The 20,637-nt window shown below is 36.9% G+C and overlaps 1 protein-coding gene and 1 pseudogene across 1 annotated transcript; both read left to right on the top strand.

Moving 5' to 3' along the window:
- The first annotated feature begins 170 nt into the window (after window positions 1-170).
- Window positions 171-629, top strand: LOC116130043 (TMV resistance protein N-like). Its single transcript, XM_031415789.1, has one exon. The coding sequence runs from the start codon at window positions 171-173 to the stop codon at window positions 627-629; it is 459 nt and encodes a 152-aa protein (XP_031271649.1).
- LOC116130010 lies at window positions 556-20,154 on the top strand (annotated as a pseudogene).
- The last annotated feature ends 483 nt before the right edge of the window (window positions 20,155-20,637 follow it).

The raw sequence follows: 20,637 nt of genomic DNA, 5'->3' as shown, positions 1-20,637 counted from the left end.
TTTGCCTTCCTCCAAAGGTCACCATACGTAAAGCCAGGGGTAAGTTAAACACGTACATTCCGAGTCTTTTCCTCTTTATACCAACTCTTAAGCTTCTGCCGTCCCATCAGGATTGCTAAATCCCGCTCCCTGAAGCATTTCTGTAACAATCAAGATCCAGCTGCTTCACGATGGCCATATGCAATCATCCATGGAAATACGATGTGTTCTTGAGTTTTAGAGGTGAAGACACTCGGAAGAATATCACCGACCATCTGCGCGCCACGTTGGATCAAAAGGGCCTTGGAATATTTAGGGATCTTGAAAGTATTGAGAGAGGGAAGGAAATTTCATCTGAGCTACTGAAAGCAATTGAAGATTCCATGATTTGGATCATAATTTTTTCAAGAAATTACGCCTCATCGACTTGGTGTTTGGATGAACTTGTAAAGATTGTTGATTGCTTAGACGTGGATAGGCATCGTGCAGTGGTGCCAGTTTTTTACGACACAAATCCATCATATGTACGGAGACAAATGGGAGATTTCAAGAAAGCTTTTGATAAACATGAAGAAGATTTTAGAGACGATGAGGAGAAGCTGCCAAAGTTTAGAAGTGCTTTGACAAAGATAGCCAGTTTGTCTGGATGACATTTGAAGGATAGGTACGTGTTTGAAGGACAGATATGTAATTTTGTTCTTTCAGGCTGATTTAAACACGGGGTAAGGTGTTGAGGAACAGTGTTTTTTTTCCCCCTCATTCTTTAATCACTCTCATAGTCTAAGACAACCATATAAGAAGACAGAGAAAGTGACAAATTAAACCACGCTATAAAATTTTCAAGATTGATTGCTTTTATTATTTGCAACAAAAGTTATTTTAATATTTTTCATTGCGTTAATGAGTTATTTTGGGTTGGAATTGCAGGTGAAATCTAACTTTTCAAAAGTTTTATATACCCTCGTTCATTCACTTTGTATCAGTGTGGAAGAGTTTGCAAATAGTGTTAGTATGTTTAGCATTATTCATATGATGTATATGCGTAGAAGATGGGTATAGGGCACTTTATTGGGTGCAAATAACCTCACTCCTATACAAATATACAATGCATATTGTTATTGTTATCTCATTTCAATATAATTTATTGTCAAAATAGTGGGCGAGTGTCGAAAATGTGATGAAATATAAATTAAGCATGATACCATTTTGGTAACATACTAAATTTCGACTGGTAAATGCTATCATATTAGTTTGTAGCTGCTAGAGAACTTTTTGTGGGGTTCCTACCATAGTTAGTAAGACTTCCCTAACAGTAATAGATGTGGGAATTTTATTTGAATGGTTTTTGGAGCAAAATTATAATGATACATTGTAATAAAGTGCATTAGCTAATTTTAATTTAATGCTTATAAGATTATATAATTGAGATTGAATGTTAGTTCACATATGTGATGTTTATTGGAAAGCATTCTCTAGTAAAGTTTTCGGTCTAATAATGTGGTATGACCCATAAACAGAGCTGTTAGAATTTAAATAGATAACAAAACTATTAATTCCTTTTTCTTCAATGTTGTATTAAATTTGAATGATGATTACCATTTGATGCACCAAAAGGCTCATATAAAATGTAATCAACTGAGGGAACACGGGTGTCTAGCATCATATAAATGCAAAATGCAATTGATAGCTTGAAGGATTCAGTTATTATTATGAAATATTTGGAGTTAAGAATTAATTATTGACTTAACTACTCGCATTGACGCCATATCAAAAATTCTATGTCTAATTACTAGCTTCAACATTTATGATTTGTTATTAATTTGTTTCTATCCCCATGGTTTTCTGTCATTGTAACACTAGATTTTTCTTCTTTTTCAATCTGTAGGCATGAGTCAGAATTTATTCAGGATATTGTCATGAACATATTGAGTATATTAAAACCTTTACGGTCTATGATGTGTGAGGACATTGTAGGAATAAGTTCTCCCCTGGAGAACCTGATGAAGTTTATAAGGTGTATGCCTGATGATGTTTGCATGATAGGAATCTTTGGAATGGGAGGGGTGGGCAAGACAACGATTGCAAGAGTTGTTTATGAGTTGCTTTCTTATGAATTTGAAGGTCATTGTTTTCTTGCGAATGTTAGAGAAATTTCTGAAAAAATGGTTTGACTTCTTTACAAAAGCAACTTCTTTACCAAATTCTAATGGAAACTCATTATAACATAAACGATGTATATGATGGAATAAGTGTAATAAGAAGTAGGCTACAACATAGGAAGGTTCTTGTCGTCATCGATGATGTTGATAATGTAAATCAACTGAACATATTTGTTGGAAAACATCATTGGTTTGGTTCGGGCAGTAGGATCATAATTACAACAAGAGACAAACATTTGTTGTTGACACATGCAGTGGATGAGTTATACAGTGTTGAGGATGATGCACTTGAACTCTTTTGGTTGAAGGCCTTTAAGAGTTGTCATCCTCCGAAAGACTATGTGAAAATTTCCAAGCGTATTGTGAAATATGCTGGTGGTCTTCCAATAGCTCTCCAAGTTTTGGGTTCTCTTTTGTTTGCTAGAACTATAGATGAATGGAAATGTGCACTAGAAAGATTAAATAAAGATTTTGAAAAAGAAGTTCTAGACGTACTTCAAATAAGTTTTGATGGGTTGAAAGAAACAGAAAAGAAAATATTTCTTGATATTGCATGTTTCTTTAGAGGGGAAGATATGGACTATGTTACAAAAATTTTGGACGGCTGTGGTTTTTACCCAAGTATTGGAATACGTGTTTTTGTTGATAAATGTCTACTAACTATTTTAGACAACAACAAATTGTGGATGCATAATCTATTACAAGAAATGGGCAAACAAATTGTTAAGAGACAATCGATTGAGAATCCTGGAAAACGGAGTAGATTGTGGGAGGAAGGAGATATCAATTATGTATTGACCAAAAATACGGTAAGTTATTCTGTAGAAAAGTGCAGTTTCAGTTCATAATCTCTTTTAACCATTTAAACCTCTACACAATTCTTCAACTCCTTATATTAAAGTTATTAAATAATCGTTTGCTTCTATTTTTTTAGGGAAGTGAAGTTGTTGAAGGCATAAAATTGGACGATCCTAAAGAAGTGTTGCATTTGAGTGCTAAAGCATTTTCAAAGTTGATCAATCTAAGATTGCTAAAAGTCAGCAATGTTCAACTTCCCAAAAGTCTTAAGTATGTTTCTAATGAGTTACGGTTGCTCGAATGGCATGGATATCCTTAAAAATCCTTGCCGTCAAATTTGCAAATGGATAGAATTGTTGAACTTAAAATGCAGTCTAGCAGCATTGAACAACTATGGCAGGGAATAAAGGTAAGATTTTCTGTTTCAAATTTATAGTTTATTGATAACATTATGCACACATCCCTTGAGTAATGTGGTAAATTAATTGTAGGATTTTTTTTTTTTTTTCCTTTTTTGTTTGATTTTCATAGCCTTTACACCAGCTAAAATCCATCAATCTAAGTTTCTCCCAGAAGTTGAACAAGACACCAGATTTCACAGGGGTCCCAAATCTAGAGTATCTAATTCTTGAAGGATGCATAAAGTTGGGAGAGATTCACCCATCTGTGGTAGTCCACAAAAAGCTTATTCTGTTGAATCTGAAGGATTGCAAAAGTCTTACTACTCTTTCAAGTAAAATTAATATGGCATCTCTTAGAAAACTTATACTTTCTGGTTGCTCAAAGTTAAAAGAGTTTCCACAGAATGTTGGACGTATGGAATGTCTGTCAGAGCTGTTTTTAGATGGAACTGTGATTAAAGAACTTTCGTCCTCAGTTAAACGTTTGACTGGACTTGTTTTGCTGAATTTGAAAGATTGCAGTCAGCTTGAGAGTCTTCCAAGTAATCTGAATTATTTAAAAACTCTTAGAACTCTCAATCTCTCTGGTTGTTCTAAACTTGAAACTTTGCCAGAGAATTTGGGACAAGTAGAAAGTTTGGAAGAGCTTGATGTGAGTGGAACTGCTATAACGCAACCAGAGTCATCTCTATTTTTTTTATGGAAAATCTTAGAGCATTATCTTTTCGTGGATGCAAAGGATCAGCACCTAAACCATGGTATTTGTGTTTATCCTCCAAGTTGATGCCAAGAAGTTATAAACATACCAGGACTTTGATGTTGCCTTCTTTCTTGGGTTTGTGCTCTTTAACAAAATTGGATCTTAGTGACTGTGATCTCGGGCAAGGTTCAATCCCCAACGATTTTGGCAAATTGTTTTCATTAGAGGAGTTAAAGCTAAGTAAAAACAATTTTGTTTTTCTACCAACAAGTATCAACCGTCTTTCTAAGCTTCAATGTCTTAAGTTGGAGGGTTGCAAGAGATTTCAATCTGTGCCAGAACTTCCACCCAATATTAATACGATTAGACTTGATAATTGTCCTTCACTTGAAACATTATCAAATGGATTACAATTTCGCAATTCGGAGTTTGCATTGATTTCTTGCATTAATTGCTTAAAACTGTCTGATTGCTGCAGCATGGGATTGTTAATGTTGAACTGATACGTTAAGGTTGCTCTCTCTCTCACTCTCTCTGTCTCTCTCACACACACATTAAACATTATTCGACAATATGACTTTTTTTTTTTTTTTTTTGGTAGGCAATGTCGAATCCAAGAGTGGAGTTTAGCATTGTTGTTCCTAGAAATGAAGTTCCTGAATGGGTTAAGCATAAGAGTGAGGATTCTTCGATTAGAATAACAAGGCCTTCACATGAGTATACTAGAAAATTGGTGGGATATGTTGTGTGCTCTGTTTTTGTTGTTCATAAGCACCAACCTGCCCTTAGTGATGCTTTTGGCACACATAAGCTTTTCTGCCATTTGAAAGCTGATGAAAAACCTTCTTCTACATCTCATTTTATTTATTTCGAAGATAAGTTCGGCGAGGCTGTGTCGGGCCATCTATGGTTGCTCTATTTTTATTGTCATGACTACTTTGATTTAGAGTGGCATAATGAATATAAACACATTGAGTTTTTATTTTAATCTCAGTGGGGGGCAGGATTGGAGGTGAAGAGGTGTGCGGTTGTCCAATATATGAACAAGAATTCAAAGAGTTATGCTAAACAATGAACCAATATAGTAGCTCTGCTTTTGAGGATTTGAATGAGTATTTTGTAGGATTGAACTACAACTAAACGAAGTCTAGCTGACCATGGTAGGGCAAAACCTAGTGGAAATGGCTATTATGATGAGGAACCCCTTACCAAGATTTAAAGAACTTAAATTCTCTTGAAAGGGCAAAGTGTATTTTGGTGTTGTTGGAAGCCCAAATTTTTAGAATGCTCAGAAGAACAACTATATATAGACAAACAAATTGTGGCTATACTTTTAAACGTTGAGGAAGTGCAAGCTGCTACAACATCTTTCTTAAAAGTTCTCTCAGCTTCTCCTTCAGCCTGTTCTGCAAATCAAAAGTCTCAGTTGTCCAGGTATGTTGAGGCTCAACACTTTCTGTTATTGTTACTTTTTCTATTTTATTGACAGCTTTACGTGCTTTTATGGTATAGGAAAGGTAGGGTAGAAGGAATGTTTTTATTTTTGAGAGGAAACATGTCAGTATCATTGATTTAAAAATTCCAAAAAAAGTAAACAAGCCGTTTACTTAAAAAAGAATCATAAATAGATCTATGCAGTGAGGTATAAAAAAGAATGTGACTGTTATGTGTCAAAAATTGCATATGCATTAACTTCAAAAGTTTTTAATCATACTAAATTGTGTTGAGGATGGTAAAAGAAAGAAAGAAATGTTAAGATATGATTAAATAATTGCATGGTTACATGCAAGGGACAAAGTGTGTGATAAACCACTCTCGCTTTAGCATGAAAAGGTTATCTCTTAGAAAAGGACAAACAACTGCATTCTTACTTGTGGTTAATGAAGTTATATACATTTGTGACTCTTCGTGAAAAGATAACGTGATTGTTCATACTATACATAAGTCAATGGACAGTTATGAACATTCATTCTAATATTCTCCAAGTACACTACATATCTTGAAATTGTTTGTGAAAATTCAGTGTTCAGCGTCCTTGCCTGTTACCACCAGCCTTACAGTGGTGTCAAGTTATTTTTAAGAAAAAGAGGTACTGCTATTTTGGTTTAGCCTCGTGGTTAGCTTTGGATTATACAACATATATATTCCAGATGTTGGCCCAACTATTTTGTATTTATGACCAAGACTAAATGATTGGTATCGAATTCAATATGGACATGAATTGGTCCTTAAAAGGTATCTATAGGGTAGTTATTATGAGTCCATAAGGTATCTTTAAATTTTTCAAAAATTTAAATGAGTTTCTAATAATTTCTGAAGCATTTTGTATCTTGAAGTGCTGTAAAAAATATTAACAAATTTAAATACTAAAAGATTAGAACTTGAACCATAATAGCTTTGCTTTGCAGCTAGTTATGAAAGGGTTGGGCAGTAAGACTTCTCTTATTTTTTATTGCGTAATAATTTGATGGCCATCCTCATCTCGTCTATTCTTGGTTGGTGCAGATAACCAGACTCCTTTAAACCTGTGTCTGAATATTGAATAAAATTTGGTATAGAGCAATAGATGCTACTGTCTCCCTCTTGCCCATGGCGTCTATTCTTGTCCTTTGTATTTTAATCTCCCTCACTGTATTACTGGTCCTAAGTTTCTATGTAATTCCTATATTGCCATGTAAACCTCTGTACACCACCCAATCTTCTTCAATTGTTTGAAAATTGCAGTAATCCTAATACACAGCTTCTTCCCCTTTTTTCATGATGTAGTCGCTTAAATAAATCCATGTTGTGTATTTCTAGCATACAGCCTTGCTTCCTGCAGGTTAGCCAGTTTCTATAGTCTTGTGATAGATTTCAATTCATACACCCCAACTATCTTATAACTTCTTCAAAGTGCCCTTTTTTCATAGGTTCAGTGGTAACCCACTTATTCTAATCCATCCACCTTCACACTTTTATTCTTTCTATTCTGGCATTAACATAGACCATAGCTCAGCTGAACATGAAATTTGTCATTTAAAAGCAATTAGATATTTCTTCAAAGTCTCTTTTACTCTCACTTTTTCTGTATTAAGACTACAATATGAGAAACTTATGTTGAATTCTCTTGTATCTCACACAGAAGAATGTAAAAAAAAAAAGAGAGAAAGAATTCCTCTAAATCACCATTGAAACCTAGATTAGTTTAGTTTTATCTTTGATGACTATATTCTTCTAAGATAGTTATATAAAAAAAAAGAACAGAAAGAATTCCTCTAAATCACCACTGAAACCTAGATTAGTTTTGTTTTATCTTTGATGACAATATTCTCCCAACATAGTTTATATACAATTAATACGAGTTTTCCATCTTCCCTGTGCAATGCCAAAGTTTCCTTCTACAAAGTGAAGAGTTCGCTTGTAGGATGTAGTTATGAGTGACCATTAAATCAAGAACCCACTCCATACTTGGATTTGTAACATCACTTCGCCATCAAACAGACTAGCTATATGTTCCTGTCATCTCTTATTTCATGATTCCTTTATTTTCTAAGTCTTGTATCAGAAGCATGTAACTCTTTTCTTATACTCCAGTTTACTTTATCTTTTGTCTTCACATTCTTCAAGCCCTTGCCTTTACTCATATATTTTGTTCCTTGTGAAGAGCTTTTGTATCTCTATAACAGCATTGTTTTTATTTATTTATTTATTTATACTTAGTTTCTCTATTCATAAACAAGTTTCTTACTGACATCAGAAGAATTTGCAAAACATTAACAAAAAGACTAAGAAGGAAGGCGTTTGAGGAGGATTGGGTTGGTCAAACTTAGACAGAGGTACAGGAGTAGGATCATACAAGAGAAAATGGTAATCTATTATGTAATTTTAGATATTTTATGATAATAAAGTTAGCTTAGGAAGGTGTTTCAGTGACACTGTAGTTGGTTGGCCAATTTGCCAAGTCAGTTCTTAAAACTATTGTTAATATGTTAGACCCCCCATACGTAAGGTCTATGAGTCCAGGGGCAAGGGAAGGAAGAAGGGCAAGAGTACAATAAGCAAGGGTCCAGTAGAAGATGTTGACGTGGGTAAGGAGGGAGATTAGGTAAAGTAATTCTGTTGTGGAAAGGGACACGTACAGGGGGGAGTTTGTTATTGAAAAGGACACCTGGCTGACAGTTTGTTAAAGAATGGTCTATTTAAGAAGAGGAAAGTAAGGAGGGAGGTATCTGGAAAATATTAATCATTGGCTGGTTCTGGAGGTCCCCAGCTCCTCGAATTGCTGGGAGTTTGTGATCTTTCTTTCTTTGTAGTGGTGCTGTTTTATTTTCTATCTGAGCTTCCATTAATATAAACTGTCTTTTTCTTCATTTGTGCAAATCCTGTGTTGTGTGCTGTGTGTGCATTGCTGTGGTTCTTTTACAGGGAGTTCCATCAAATTGGTATCAGAGCTGTGTTACCATCAGATTTAGCACTGGGGAATGGTAAAATCAAAAATGGATAATAGGATGGATAATATGGAAAAAGAGATGAAATCAGTTCAAGAAGATATGAGTTCAATCAAAACTGATGTGGGGAGTCTTAAGGAGTACTTGACCGAGATGAGAGAGTTATTGAGGTTGAGAGAGGAGAGGGAGGAGAAACGTGACCAGGAAAAGAGAAGCACCAGTCATCTTCCGGAAATGCAGATTCAGGAGATGGTGGTGAACATGAACAAGACACAGTAGGGGACAGTGGGAAAGGGGAAAGGAAATCCAGGAAGCTGGAGCTTCCAATTTTCAGTGGGGAGGACCCCTTTGGATGGACTTTTCGCGCCGACCGATACTTCGCTATCAACAAATATGGACCGTCGGAGATGGTGGAGGCCGCGGCTGTTTGCATGGAGGGCAGGGCACTAAATTGGTACCAGTGGGTAGAAGGACGAGATCCTTTCAAGACATGGGAAGAGCTCAAGGCTGCTCTAATCGCAAGATTCAGACAATCGTTTCAAGGGTCTGCACACGAGGCTTTAGTGGCACTGAAACAAAGCTCCACCGTGACTTAATATAGGGAAGATTTCGAAGCCCTTACAGCTCTGTTGAAGGATTTGGGAGAAGAATTGTTAATGGGGGTCTTCATAAATGGGCTTAGGGAAGATATTAGAGCTGAGTTGAGAGTGTTAGGGCCTAATTCACTTCAAGAGGTCATTGAACAGGCCCACAGGGTGGAAGAAAAAAATTGGGTGATGGACAAGTGGAGGCCCAAAACATTTAGGGCCCAAGGCACTAGGGAAACTTATTCAAGGGTATCCAACAGCCCAGACCCAACTTGTCAGACATGGTGGCCCAACCCAACCAAGCTGGTTTCTCAATCGGACTCGACCCGACCCGTCTAGTGGCCCAACGCGACAAAACCCATTGAAACAACCCAGATCGCGTCATCTCGCGATTCACGAGCACCCGATAGACGCGAAAGAGCACCAGAACTAGGCACGATGAGTTTCCGAGCAGGATCGAGTGGCGGTTTCCGGCGGCTGACTGAGGTTGAGCTCCAGAGTGAACGTGAAAAAGGGCCTCTGCTTTAAATGTGACGAAAAATTTGGTCCGAATCACCGCTGTCGAAGTAAGTCCCTGCAGATTCTTTTACCCTTGGAAGATGACAGTGATGAAAAGGTCGAAAATCCACTGGAGAACGATGATTTTCCTAGCCCAGAGGGTGACGATGTGGCGCTGTCTATGAACTCGATCGTGGGCCTCACGTCAGATCATACCTTGAAGGTCAAAGGACAGATTGGTAAGAGTGAGGTGGTGGTGCTGGTTGATAGTGGGGCATCCCACAACTTTATTTCACAGGATCTGGTTGAGAGGTTGGGGCTTACAATGGAAAAAGGGAAGCGATTTGGGGTGATGATTGGGAATGGAGTAACAGTAAAAGGGGAAGGGGTGTGCCGACAGATTCAGCTGAACGTGCAAGGGGTACAGATTAAACAGGATTTCTTTCCCTTCCAATTGGGGGGGGCCGATGTGATTTTGGGGATTACGTGGTTGAGTTCCTTAGGGGACGTGTGCGCCAATTGGAATGACTATGAGATTTGAATTGGAAGGGGTTAGGGTCAGTTTGCAAGGGGACCCATCTCTGGTTAAGTCCGGTGTATCCTTGAAATCAATGCTACGCTCCATCAACAGTACAGGAGGGGGGATTCTGGTAGAATTGTGTCAATGAAAAGAAAAGTCAAGCCACATAGACGAAGACATCAACCCGCAAGTTCAGGCACTTTGGATGAATATCGGCATCTCTTCGACCAGCCCTCTAAACTTCTCCACACCGTCCCCAGGACCATGCCATAAACCTAAGGAAAGAGCCCAAACACCCAACCTTAGACCATATAGGTACCCATATTTCCAAAAAAATGAAATTGAGAAGTTAGTTGAGGAAATGTTGGCAGCCCGTATCATCCCACCAAGCACCAGTCCGTTTGCCAGCCGGTATTGTTAGTAAAAAAAAAAAGAGGGGAGCTGGAGGTTTTTGTGTGATTACAGGGCCCCAATGAGATAACAGTTCCCGACAAGTTTCCCATTCCGACCATCGAGGAATTGTTGGAAGAACTGGCGGTGCAACAATCTTCTCTAAATGGATCTCCAATCCGGATACCATCAAATTAGGATCAAGGACGAAGACATCCCCAAAACAGCTTTCCGAACGCATGAGGGCCATTACGAGTTTTGGTAATGCCCTTCGGGTTGACCAACGCTCCCTCAACATTTCAATCACTTATGAACAACATTTTCAGACAGATTCTGCGTAAGTTTGTATTGGTTTTCTTTGATGAATCCTGATATACAGTAGTAACTTGGAGACTCACCTTCAACACCTTCGACAAGTCCTTCAATCTGGGTGACAATGGTCTGGTGGTAAATTGGAAAAAATGCTCATTTGGACAGCCTAGACTGGAATACCTGGGGCACCTAATTTCAGCACAGGGATGGAAGCCGACCCACAAAAATAGCAACCATGGTTTCCTGGCCTGCACCCACCAATGTTAAAAGTCTCCGCGGCTTTTTGGTTAAAGGGATATTATCGCAGGTTTGTTAAAGGATATGGCAGCATAGCCCAACCTCTCACACGACTCTTGAAGAAAAATGGTTTTATTGGGATCAAGAGGCTCAGCAGGTTTTCAAGCCTTAAAGAAAGCTATGACCTCAGTTCCAGTATTGGCAGCCAGATTTCAGCCTTCCATTCAAGATTCAGACGGATGCTTCACGCCAAGGCATGTGAGCTGTTTGGTGCAACATAAGCGACCCTAGCCTACCTAAGTAAAGCATCTCCCTCAAGCTAAACAAAATCAGTTTATGAAAGAGAACTTATGGCGGTGGTTTTCGCTGTGCACAAATGGGTCCGTATCTATTGGGCAGGAAGTTTATCATCCGAACAGACCAGCGAAGCCTTCAATTCCTCAAGGATCAGCGGAATTAAACACCGGAACAGCAGAGAATGGTTGTCCAAGTTAATGGGGTATTCCTTTGACATTCATTATTACCGGCGCCACAAAATAGGTAGCGGATGCACTATCTAGGCGAGACAAGAACCAAGAATTACGTCCTTGTCAAAAATTTAGTTTTTGGAGTATGAGGACTTAGCAACGAAGCCCACCAGGACCCCGAGCTGCGGCAGTTGATTCAGCCTTGGTTTTGGACTCTAACAGCCGACCAAATTATAAACTCCACCAGGGTGGTCTCATGTACAAAGACAGGTTAGTAACCTAGAGGTTCTCGGTTTGTTCAGAAGCTACTGACTGAATTTCATTCCAGTCCATCAAAGGCCATTCGGGGTTTTTCCGGACATACAAAGGGGGTGTCATGTGGCCTACTGGGCAGGTATGAAGACAGATGTCCAGGACTTCGTCAAAAAGCATATCTGCCAGGTTAATAAACATTTAGCTTGAAACCCGCAGGGTACTTCAACCACTTCCGATTCTAGCTCAGGCATTTGATGATTTGACAATGGATTTCATAGGAGGCCTCCCAAGTAGGGCTGTTCAAAAAAATCTGATATCCAATATCTGATCGAATCCGCTCCGCTCTACGAAAAAACCGGATATCCGAAAATTCGGACGGATACGGATCACAATTTAGAAATCCGAATATCGGATGGATACGGATCGGGATTGCTAAAAAGCGGATATCCGTATCCGATCCGGATTTTACTAAAACTATGCCTTTTGTTTTTATGCACACCCCTTCCAAATTTCAAATAACCATACAATTTTAATTATATACATACCCTAAATAACATTATATCTTTAAGGTGCATTCAATTTATTGATATCAGAATGATAATCTTAGAAGATTAATCATACACAAACCTTTCCCTAATATACATTATTTTTGTGTTTACTAATTTGAGAATGTGCTAATTATATCTTTATGGTGCATTCAATTTATTGATATCATAATGATAATCTTAGAAGATTCATCTAAACATGTAGTATACTTAAAATAAAATGGGATTTACTTGTTAATTATTATTCAAATGTTTTAATGATATATTCTTTGTATTGATATTGTAGATGTCATCTACCGTGAAAATAACAGTACTACTTGTGGGACTTCAAATGTCGTTCATACGTCGACATGGTGACAAGTGAAAATGTGAATTACTCCTGAAAATGTATTACCCTAATAGAGTGAAGGCGGTGTGATGAAGTTGGCGTGAAGATAAAAAAATATATAGTATTAAATTGGCTTTTTGTTTGTCTTTTTATAAATTTGTAATTGTAATTTGGGTAAAGATTTTGTGTTAAGTGGCATTAAACAACTGTGGATTAATTTGTGATAATCATGCATTGTAATTTCAATTTTATTAGAAGCATTATTTGATTTTAAATTTTTAATAAGAAATTTCTAAAATTCGGATAGATTTCGGATATCCAGTTGTCTGATCCGAAAAAAACGGAATCCGAAAAAACGGATATCCACATATTTCGGATCGGATTGGATCAGGATATACCTGATCCAAAAATCCGGATCGGATCAGAAAAAGGCCATTCGGATCGGATATCCGGATTGAACAGCCCTACTCCCAAGAACGAAAGGGTTTGACACCATATTGGTTGTAGTGGACCGTCTGACTAAATACAGCCATTTATACTGCTGTCACATCCTACACAGCCAAAGAGGTAGCCTTAGTCTCATCAAGGAAATAGTTAGCTTCATGGGTTCCCTCTAACCATCATCTCAGACAGGGACAGATTGTTTATGAGTCAATTTTGGCAGGAAATTTTCAAAATCTCAGGTACAACTCTGTAAATTCAGTTCGGCTTACCATCCCCAAAAGGATGGCCAAAGCGAAGTGGTGAACGGTGTTGGAGACTTACCTCCGCTGTTTCTGCAGCTCACAGCCCCGTCAAGGCCCAACTGGTTATCATGGGCAGAGTTTGGTACAATACGATTATCATCGCTTACTAAGATGACACCCTTTAAAGCACTATACGGTCGAGACCCTCGACTCTCCTAAATTCTCCGATTACCCATCTGCGGTCGAGGAGAGTAAACCAGACAATCAAAGAACGCAATGCCCTTCTTCAAGACCTTAAACATAACCTGGAGCCGCACAAGCTCATATGAAAAACCAAGCTGATAGCCACCGAAGAGACATCCAGTTTTCCCAGGAGATTTTGTTTATCTCAAGCTTAGCCATACAAATTTAAATCTAGCCACTCAATTGAATGAAAAATTGAGCCCCCGATTCTATGGAGCCTTCCAAGTGATCGAAAGATTGGACGGTGGCATACAAGTTAGAGCTACCACAGCAGCACGTATTCATCCGTTTTCACGTATCCCAATTGAAGCTCTGCCTCCATAGTTCAGTCCCTGTACAGCCCTACCATCTGGTCTCACAGAAGAGCTGGAACTTCAGGTTCAACCCGAGGCTGTGTTGGGGTACAGAAGCTGTTAGATGGCTCTACTGAGGTACTCATCAAATGGAAAGACCTGCCTACTTTTGACGCCACATGGGAATCTTGAGGTTATCAATACTCAGTTTCCTCAATTCACCTTGGGGACAAGGTGGCACTTCAAGGGAGGGGTATTGTTAGACCCCCCATAAGTAAGGTCTATGAGTCCAGGGGCAAGGGAAGGAAGAAGGGCAAGAGTACAATAAGCAAGGGTCCAGTAGAAGATGTTGACGTGGGTAAGGAGGGAGATTAGGTAAAGTAATTCTGGTGTGGAAAGGGACAAGGGGGGAGTTTGTTATTGAAAAGGACACCTGGGTGACAGTTTGTTAAAGAATGGTCTATTTAAGAAGAGGAAAGTAAGGGGGAGTATCTGGAAAATATTAATCATTGGTGGTTTTGGAGGTCTCCAGCTCCTCGAATTGCGGGGAGGTTGTGATCTTCTTTCTTTGTAGTGGTGCTGTTTATTGCTATCTGAGCTTCCATAATATAAACTGTCTTTTCTTCATTTGTGCAATCCTGTGTTGTGTGCTGTGTGTGCATTGCTGTGGTTCTTTACAGGGAGTTCATCATAAATATGTAGTTAAATAGATTGTAGTCTTGACCAAATGTAGGTCTTCATTTTAGTTAAGTTCCAGTCCCTCAGACAGGAGAAAGCCAACATATATATGAACATCACGCTCAATATACAAAATTAGATCAAGCTTATATACAATCACTTTTCCTGTTAAACAATTATATTTTCCAAGCAGAGAAATACAACAACCAGACTTTTAACTCTACAGCCTCCTGATATGAAGCCAAATAAAGGAACACAAACTCAACTATTGCAGAACACATAAAAATAGAAGGCCGCCTGAGCATAACTTTACTTCTAGAAGTCATATGTTATTGAAAAGCATTTGGAGGCATGTTGGTGGTTGACATCTAGGATACTACACTTTATTTGCACCAAATAGTCGCACCCTTTTGTATGCTCGGATTTTGAATATCGTCACATCAGCCTCATTTGTTTCCTTTGAGAAAGTTATTATATCACCTTTCTTTGGATACTTGGTGCAGACATATGCACACCAGGATTCAGAACGAAGTGCCCTACACTTTCAATTGGAATTGCTAACCTTTATGCACTTGCCAGGGTTTAAAATTAGTTGAGGATCTCTTAAATGTTTATTTCTATGTGAGAAAACAAGAGTGAAAGAAAATGAAAATATAAAAACGTATTATTGCAATCTTCTCTACAATACTTGGTGGGTAGAAGTTAGTAATAATTCCAAGTACACAGATGACAGAACTGATATGTATGTTATACATATGTTTCTCCAAAAATAAAAAATAAAATAAAATGCTTCTGGTAACAATTGAGAACTCTAGCCTCATATTTCAAAAATTAAACGTAATTAAAAGTCTAATTTTACATCAAGTCGAATCAAACTATCAAATAAAATAATTGTAGAACGAAATTAAAATATCCAAACATTAAACTCATGAATCTAAATATACAGAAATACGACATCCTTAAGTTTAGAAAAATATATATTAATGGAGATTGATATCTTTAGAACCTTGATGAAATTTTCTTTGTACCAAAATATTTTTTAATCCTTTTGAATGAAAAAAGAAAAACATAGAAAATGGCTGATTAACTGACCTGTATCTTACATTTGTGTTTGTCATGGCTCGGAGAGTCTATGCACCATTTTACAAGCGTAATTTTTTATCTGTCTTTTCTTTCAGCAATGTGATAGCAATTGTTAGGAGATATTTATACAGGTTTGATCTAGAGAATGTATCAGGGATGTCACTGTCATGGTCAGAAAAGTAGGTAGTTTCAACTTAAAGGATTGATTATTTTGTTAAATCACCAAAAGCTATGGAAGTTGTAGCTTTATTATTCTGACGGCACACTCTTCTCCACTCTATTGATTGTTTGCTTTCTTGATAAGATGTGCTAGTGCATATAATTGACAAACTTTTCATTGCAGAATATTTAACTGTCCTTGCATGCATTTGCTCAAATTTAATTGGATTAGCACATTTGATAGTGAAAGTTTTGTTTCTTCCTGGGGTTATTACAGTATTAGGGGCAATGATACCCTTCAATCTCAAACCTCCGATCACCCCCATTATTTTTTGGGAGGTGATCCGGGATTGAGCTGTGGAGGGTTAAGGTTGCCCCCAGCAGTTGCCTAAGTACATGTGATTGTGAAACTTGCCAATTGAGAGTGGTGTTCCCATGTACTAGACAAATTAAGATAACTTTCTTTTTCTTTTTGGTAAGATAACATATCAGGCAACTGCAACTTTGATAAAATTGAAAGAGAGAATCGAGTGACTGAATCTTTTTGATGGATCCTTTCTATCTCCACCATCATGATTCAAGGGTTTTTACCTAGCATTTCACTAATTTTTGACAGAGACATGAGTTGCACATGAAGATGGGAATATTGAAGATTACTCAGTTTGTAAAGGTACTTAAACCTTTAATTTTTTGCTAGTCTATTCTCTAGCTTTAGCTTGGTTAAAATTGTTTGTACAGTTCAATATAAAGCATTAGGGTTATCTAATACATAATTATTTTTTGACTTTAGTTCATTAGATTTGATATTATATTGCCCTGCAATTTTTTCTTATGCTCCAGTTTACTTTACCTTCGGATTTCACATTCTTCAGGCCCTTTCTTTTTTACTTTCACACTGTGTTGCTTGTGAAGAACTTTTCTATATGACATCCCTTTTTTTTTTTTTTTNTATTTATACAGGTTTGATCTAGAGAATGTATCAGGGATGTCACTGTCATGGTCAGAAAAGTAGGTAGTTTCAACTTAAAGGATTGATTATTTTGTTAAATCACCAAAAGCTATGGAAGTTGTAGCTTTATTATTCTGACGGCACACTCTTCTCCACTCTATTGATTGTTTGCTTTCTTGATAAGATGTGCTAGTGCATATAATTGACAAACTTTTCATTGCAGAATATTTAACTGTCCTTGCATGCATTTGCTCAAATTTAATTGGATTAGCACATTTGATAGTGAAAGTTTTGTTTCTTCCTGGGGTTATTACAGTATTAGGGGCAATGATACCCTTCAATCTCAAACCTCCGATCACCCCCATTATTTTTTGGGAGGTGATCCGGGATTGAGCTGTGGAGGGTTAAGGTTGCCCCCAGCAGTTGCCTAAGTACATGTGATTGTGAAACTTGCCAATTGAGAGTGGTGTTCCCATGTACTAGACAAATTAAGATAACTTTCTTTTTCTTTTTGGTAAGATAACATATCAGGCAACTGCAACTTTGATAAAATTGAAAGAGAGAATCGAGTGACTGAATCTTTTTGATGGATCCTTTCTATCTCCACCATCATGATTCAAGGGTTTTTACCTAGCATTTCACTAATTTTTGACAGAGACATGAGTTGCACATGAAGATGGGAATATTGAAGATTACTCAGTTTGTAAAGGTACTTAAACCTTTAATTTTTTGCTAGTCTATTCTCTAGCTTTAGCTTGGTTAAAATTGTTTGTACAGTTCAATATAAAGCATTAGGGTTATCTAATACATAATTATTTTTTGACTTTAGTTCATTAGATTTGATATTATATTGCCCTGCAATTTTTTCTTATGCTCCAGTTTACTTTACCTTCGGATTTCACATTCTTCAGGCCCTTTCTTTTTTACTTTCACACTGTGTTGCTTGTGAAGAACTTTTCTATATGACATCCCTTTTTTTTTTTTTTTCATAATCATTTTATCTTAGTTTCTCTATTAATAAACAAATTGCTAACTGGCACAGTAAGAATATGCTAACCTTTAACAAAAGTGGTAAGAAGGAGGTGCTGATGTTGAGGAGGATTGGCTTGTTTCAAACTTAGACGGAGGTCTTGGTGTAGCCGTGTAGGATCATACAAGAGAAAATGGTAATCTATTGGGTGACAGGCAAATTCTGCAAAGCCAGTTTTATAATTGTTGTTCATATAATATTTTAATTAGATGTAGGCCTGCACTTTAGTCAAGTTCCAGTCACCCGGATAAGAGAAAGCATATGTGAACACCACACTCAATTATACAAAACAAGATCAAACTTAATACAGCCACTTTTCCTGGTAAACAATTTCGTTTTACAAGTGAGGAAGTACTAAACACAGACTACTCTGCAGTCTGCACCCTTTATTACTTCAAACCAAAATAAACTAACTCAAACTCAACTGTTGCAGAATACATAAAAATAAAATAAAAACCACAACAACATAAACCTAACTTACTCTAGAACTCATATAATATTGACGAACTTCTAGACAGCATTTTGGCGATGCTCTTCGTGGTATTACACATCCGTTGTAATATTTTTACCGAATATCTGTATTGTTTTCTGTGCTTTGATTGTGAATGTCACCCCATTGGCCTCATCTGTTTCCTTTGAGAAAGTTATTATCTCACCTTCCTTTAGACACCTGTCTTTAACAAATGCAAGCCAACCTTTTCCATTAAGAACAGGTTTTGGGTGTGGATCCTTTGTACGGGTGGAGAGACAAAAGCGCCATTCGTGCCCTTCCAAATCCAGGGCACAAAAGTTTATTGAGTGATGCCCCTCAGGAATCTTGCCAAATTGCTCCAAACATTCAGTTGGAATTGCTAACCTGTAGATGGTAGCCAGGGTTTAAAATTATGATGGGTCACATTTTAAGTTTAAACATTTTGAAGCTAATATTAGTTGAGGATCTCTTAAATGGATATTCTATATGGAAAAAAAAAATAACAATATAGAAAAAATACTTTTACAATCTTTTCTACAATACTCAATGAGTAGAAGTTAGTAACAGTCCGAAGTGAACCGAATCGATATGTACGTTATGTACATGTTTCTCAGAAAATAAAAAGTAAAAAAATGAATGAAGTATTGATATAAATATAATCAATAAATTGAACTCAGTCAAATCAAACTGTCAAATTTAAGTAATTGAAGAACAAAACTAAGACAATCAAAGATCAAATTCATGATTCCAGATACATGTAAATACAACATGCTTTAGCCTAGGCAAATATACGTTTACTTCAGGTTGATGTCTTAGAACTTGATGAAATTTTCATTGTAATGATCAAACTCTTTTTTATTCTTTTGAATGAAACAGAAAAGAATAGAAAATGGATGGTTAACTGACCTGTTGTTCGCATCTGTGCATGTCAGTTTCTTGGAGAATATAGCCACCATTGTTTAGAAGTGTATTTTTTTGTTCTTTTTTTTCTTTCAGAAAATGTGATGGGCTTGTTTAGAAGTGTATTTTATGGCGATATTTATAATGGTCCTGATTATAGATGTCATTTTCAATCCAGAATGCTAGGTAACAATTTCAACTTAAAGATTGATTATTTTTTTAAGTTACAAAAAGTTATGGAAGTTGTAGCTTTATTGTTCTGCGGGCACACTCTTCTTCACTCTGCTCATTGTTTTGCATTATTGTCAACTATCACTTTCTTGATAAGATGGACTAGTGAATGTACTTAACAAACTTTTCATTGCAGAATATTCAACTGTCCTTGCATTGCATTTCAAATTTAATTGGATTAGTGCTAATGATTGTGAAATTTTTGTTTCTTCTTGGGGTTGCTACTGTATCAGGTGCAATGCTACCCCCCTCCCTCAACCCTTAGATCGTGCCATTACTATTTGGGAGGTGATCCAGTGATTGAGCACATATGATTGTGAAACTTTCCAATTGAGTGCAAGAGAAGGTTCTCATGGACCAGACAAAGATCAAATAGGTGTTTCTTTACCTTTTATTTTTCTTTTTGGTAGAAATAACATGTCAGCCAAATGCAAATTTGGTAGAAAGATTGAAAGAGAAATGAAAAGTGAGATGAGACTCTTGTCTATGGACCCATACTAGATATTAGAGCTTGGTTATTTGACAATGATTCAAGGGTTTTAACATAGCATTTCACTATTTATATGACAGAGACATGAGGTTGCACATGAAGTTGGGGATATTGAAGAATATTCAGAGTTTGTAAAGGTACTTAATTATTTGCTTTAGCTTGGTTGAAATTGTTTGTACAGTTCAATATAATGCACGGACAAATCCATCAAAGAATTATGCGGTCTAGGGAGCTTTTAAAAGTGGGTCCATTACAAAGAGAATGAAAGATGTTGTTCTGAATCTCTTATAACAGTTGTGCTCATTTGTAGTTTGATTAGATTTTTGACCAAATACAATTCTTATATATAGTTGACAATTAGTCCTATGTTTCTTATAAAACAAAAAACAAAAACAAGATCCAAATGTATCACTTAGCCTTGACCATTAGTCATTGATAAAGTCTTATCACATTCACAAGTCAAAGTGAACTTCAACAAGTGTGTGCCCAATTTTCCAAAAGGTAAGCAATCAACAATAACCTCATTGGACAGCAAACAATTTAAAGCTTTTGAAGATTTAGAAACTTCATATGGCACTAAGTTACAAAACAAAACAAAACAAAACAGTTAACTTTATCTTGAAAACTACAGTTTTAAGGGCCCATTTAATTAAATTAATGAAAATATATCAATTATCAAAGCATGCTTCATTGGCCCACCTAACAATAAGAACAAGACATCCCATGAATATGATTTCCAAAGTTTGAAAATTAGATTGCATGAGCATGATCCCACTATTGTCCACACTAAGTGAAGTACCAAAAAACTTCAATCAGCAAT

This window comes from Pistacia vera, unplaced genomic scaffold, assembly GCF_008641045.1.
Source record: "Pistacia vera cultivar Batoury unplaced genomic scaffold, PisVer_v2 Contig217, whole genome shotgun sequence".
In the NCBI taxonomy this organism is placed as follows: domain Eukaryota; kingdom Viridiplantae; phylum Streptophyta; class Magnoliopsida; order Sapindales; family Anacardiaceae; genus Pistacia; species Pistacia vera.
Note: the sequence above shows the minus strand (reverse complement) of the source record. Positions and strands in the feature narration are given on the sequence as shown.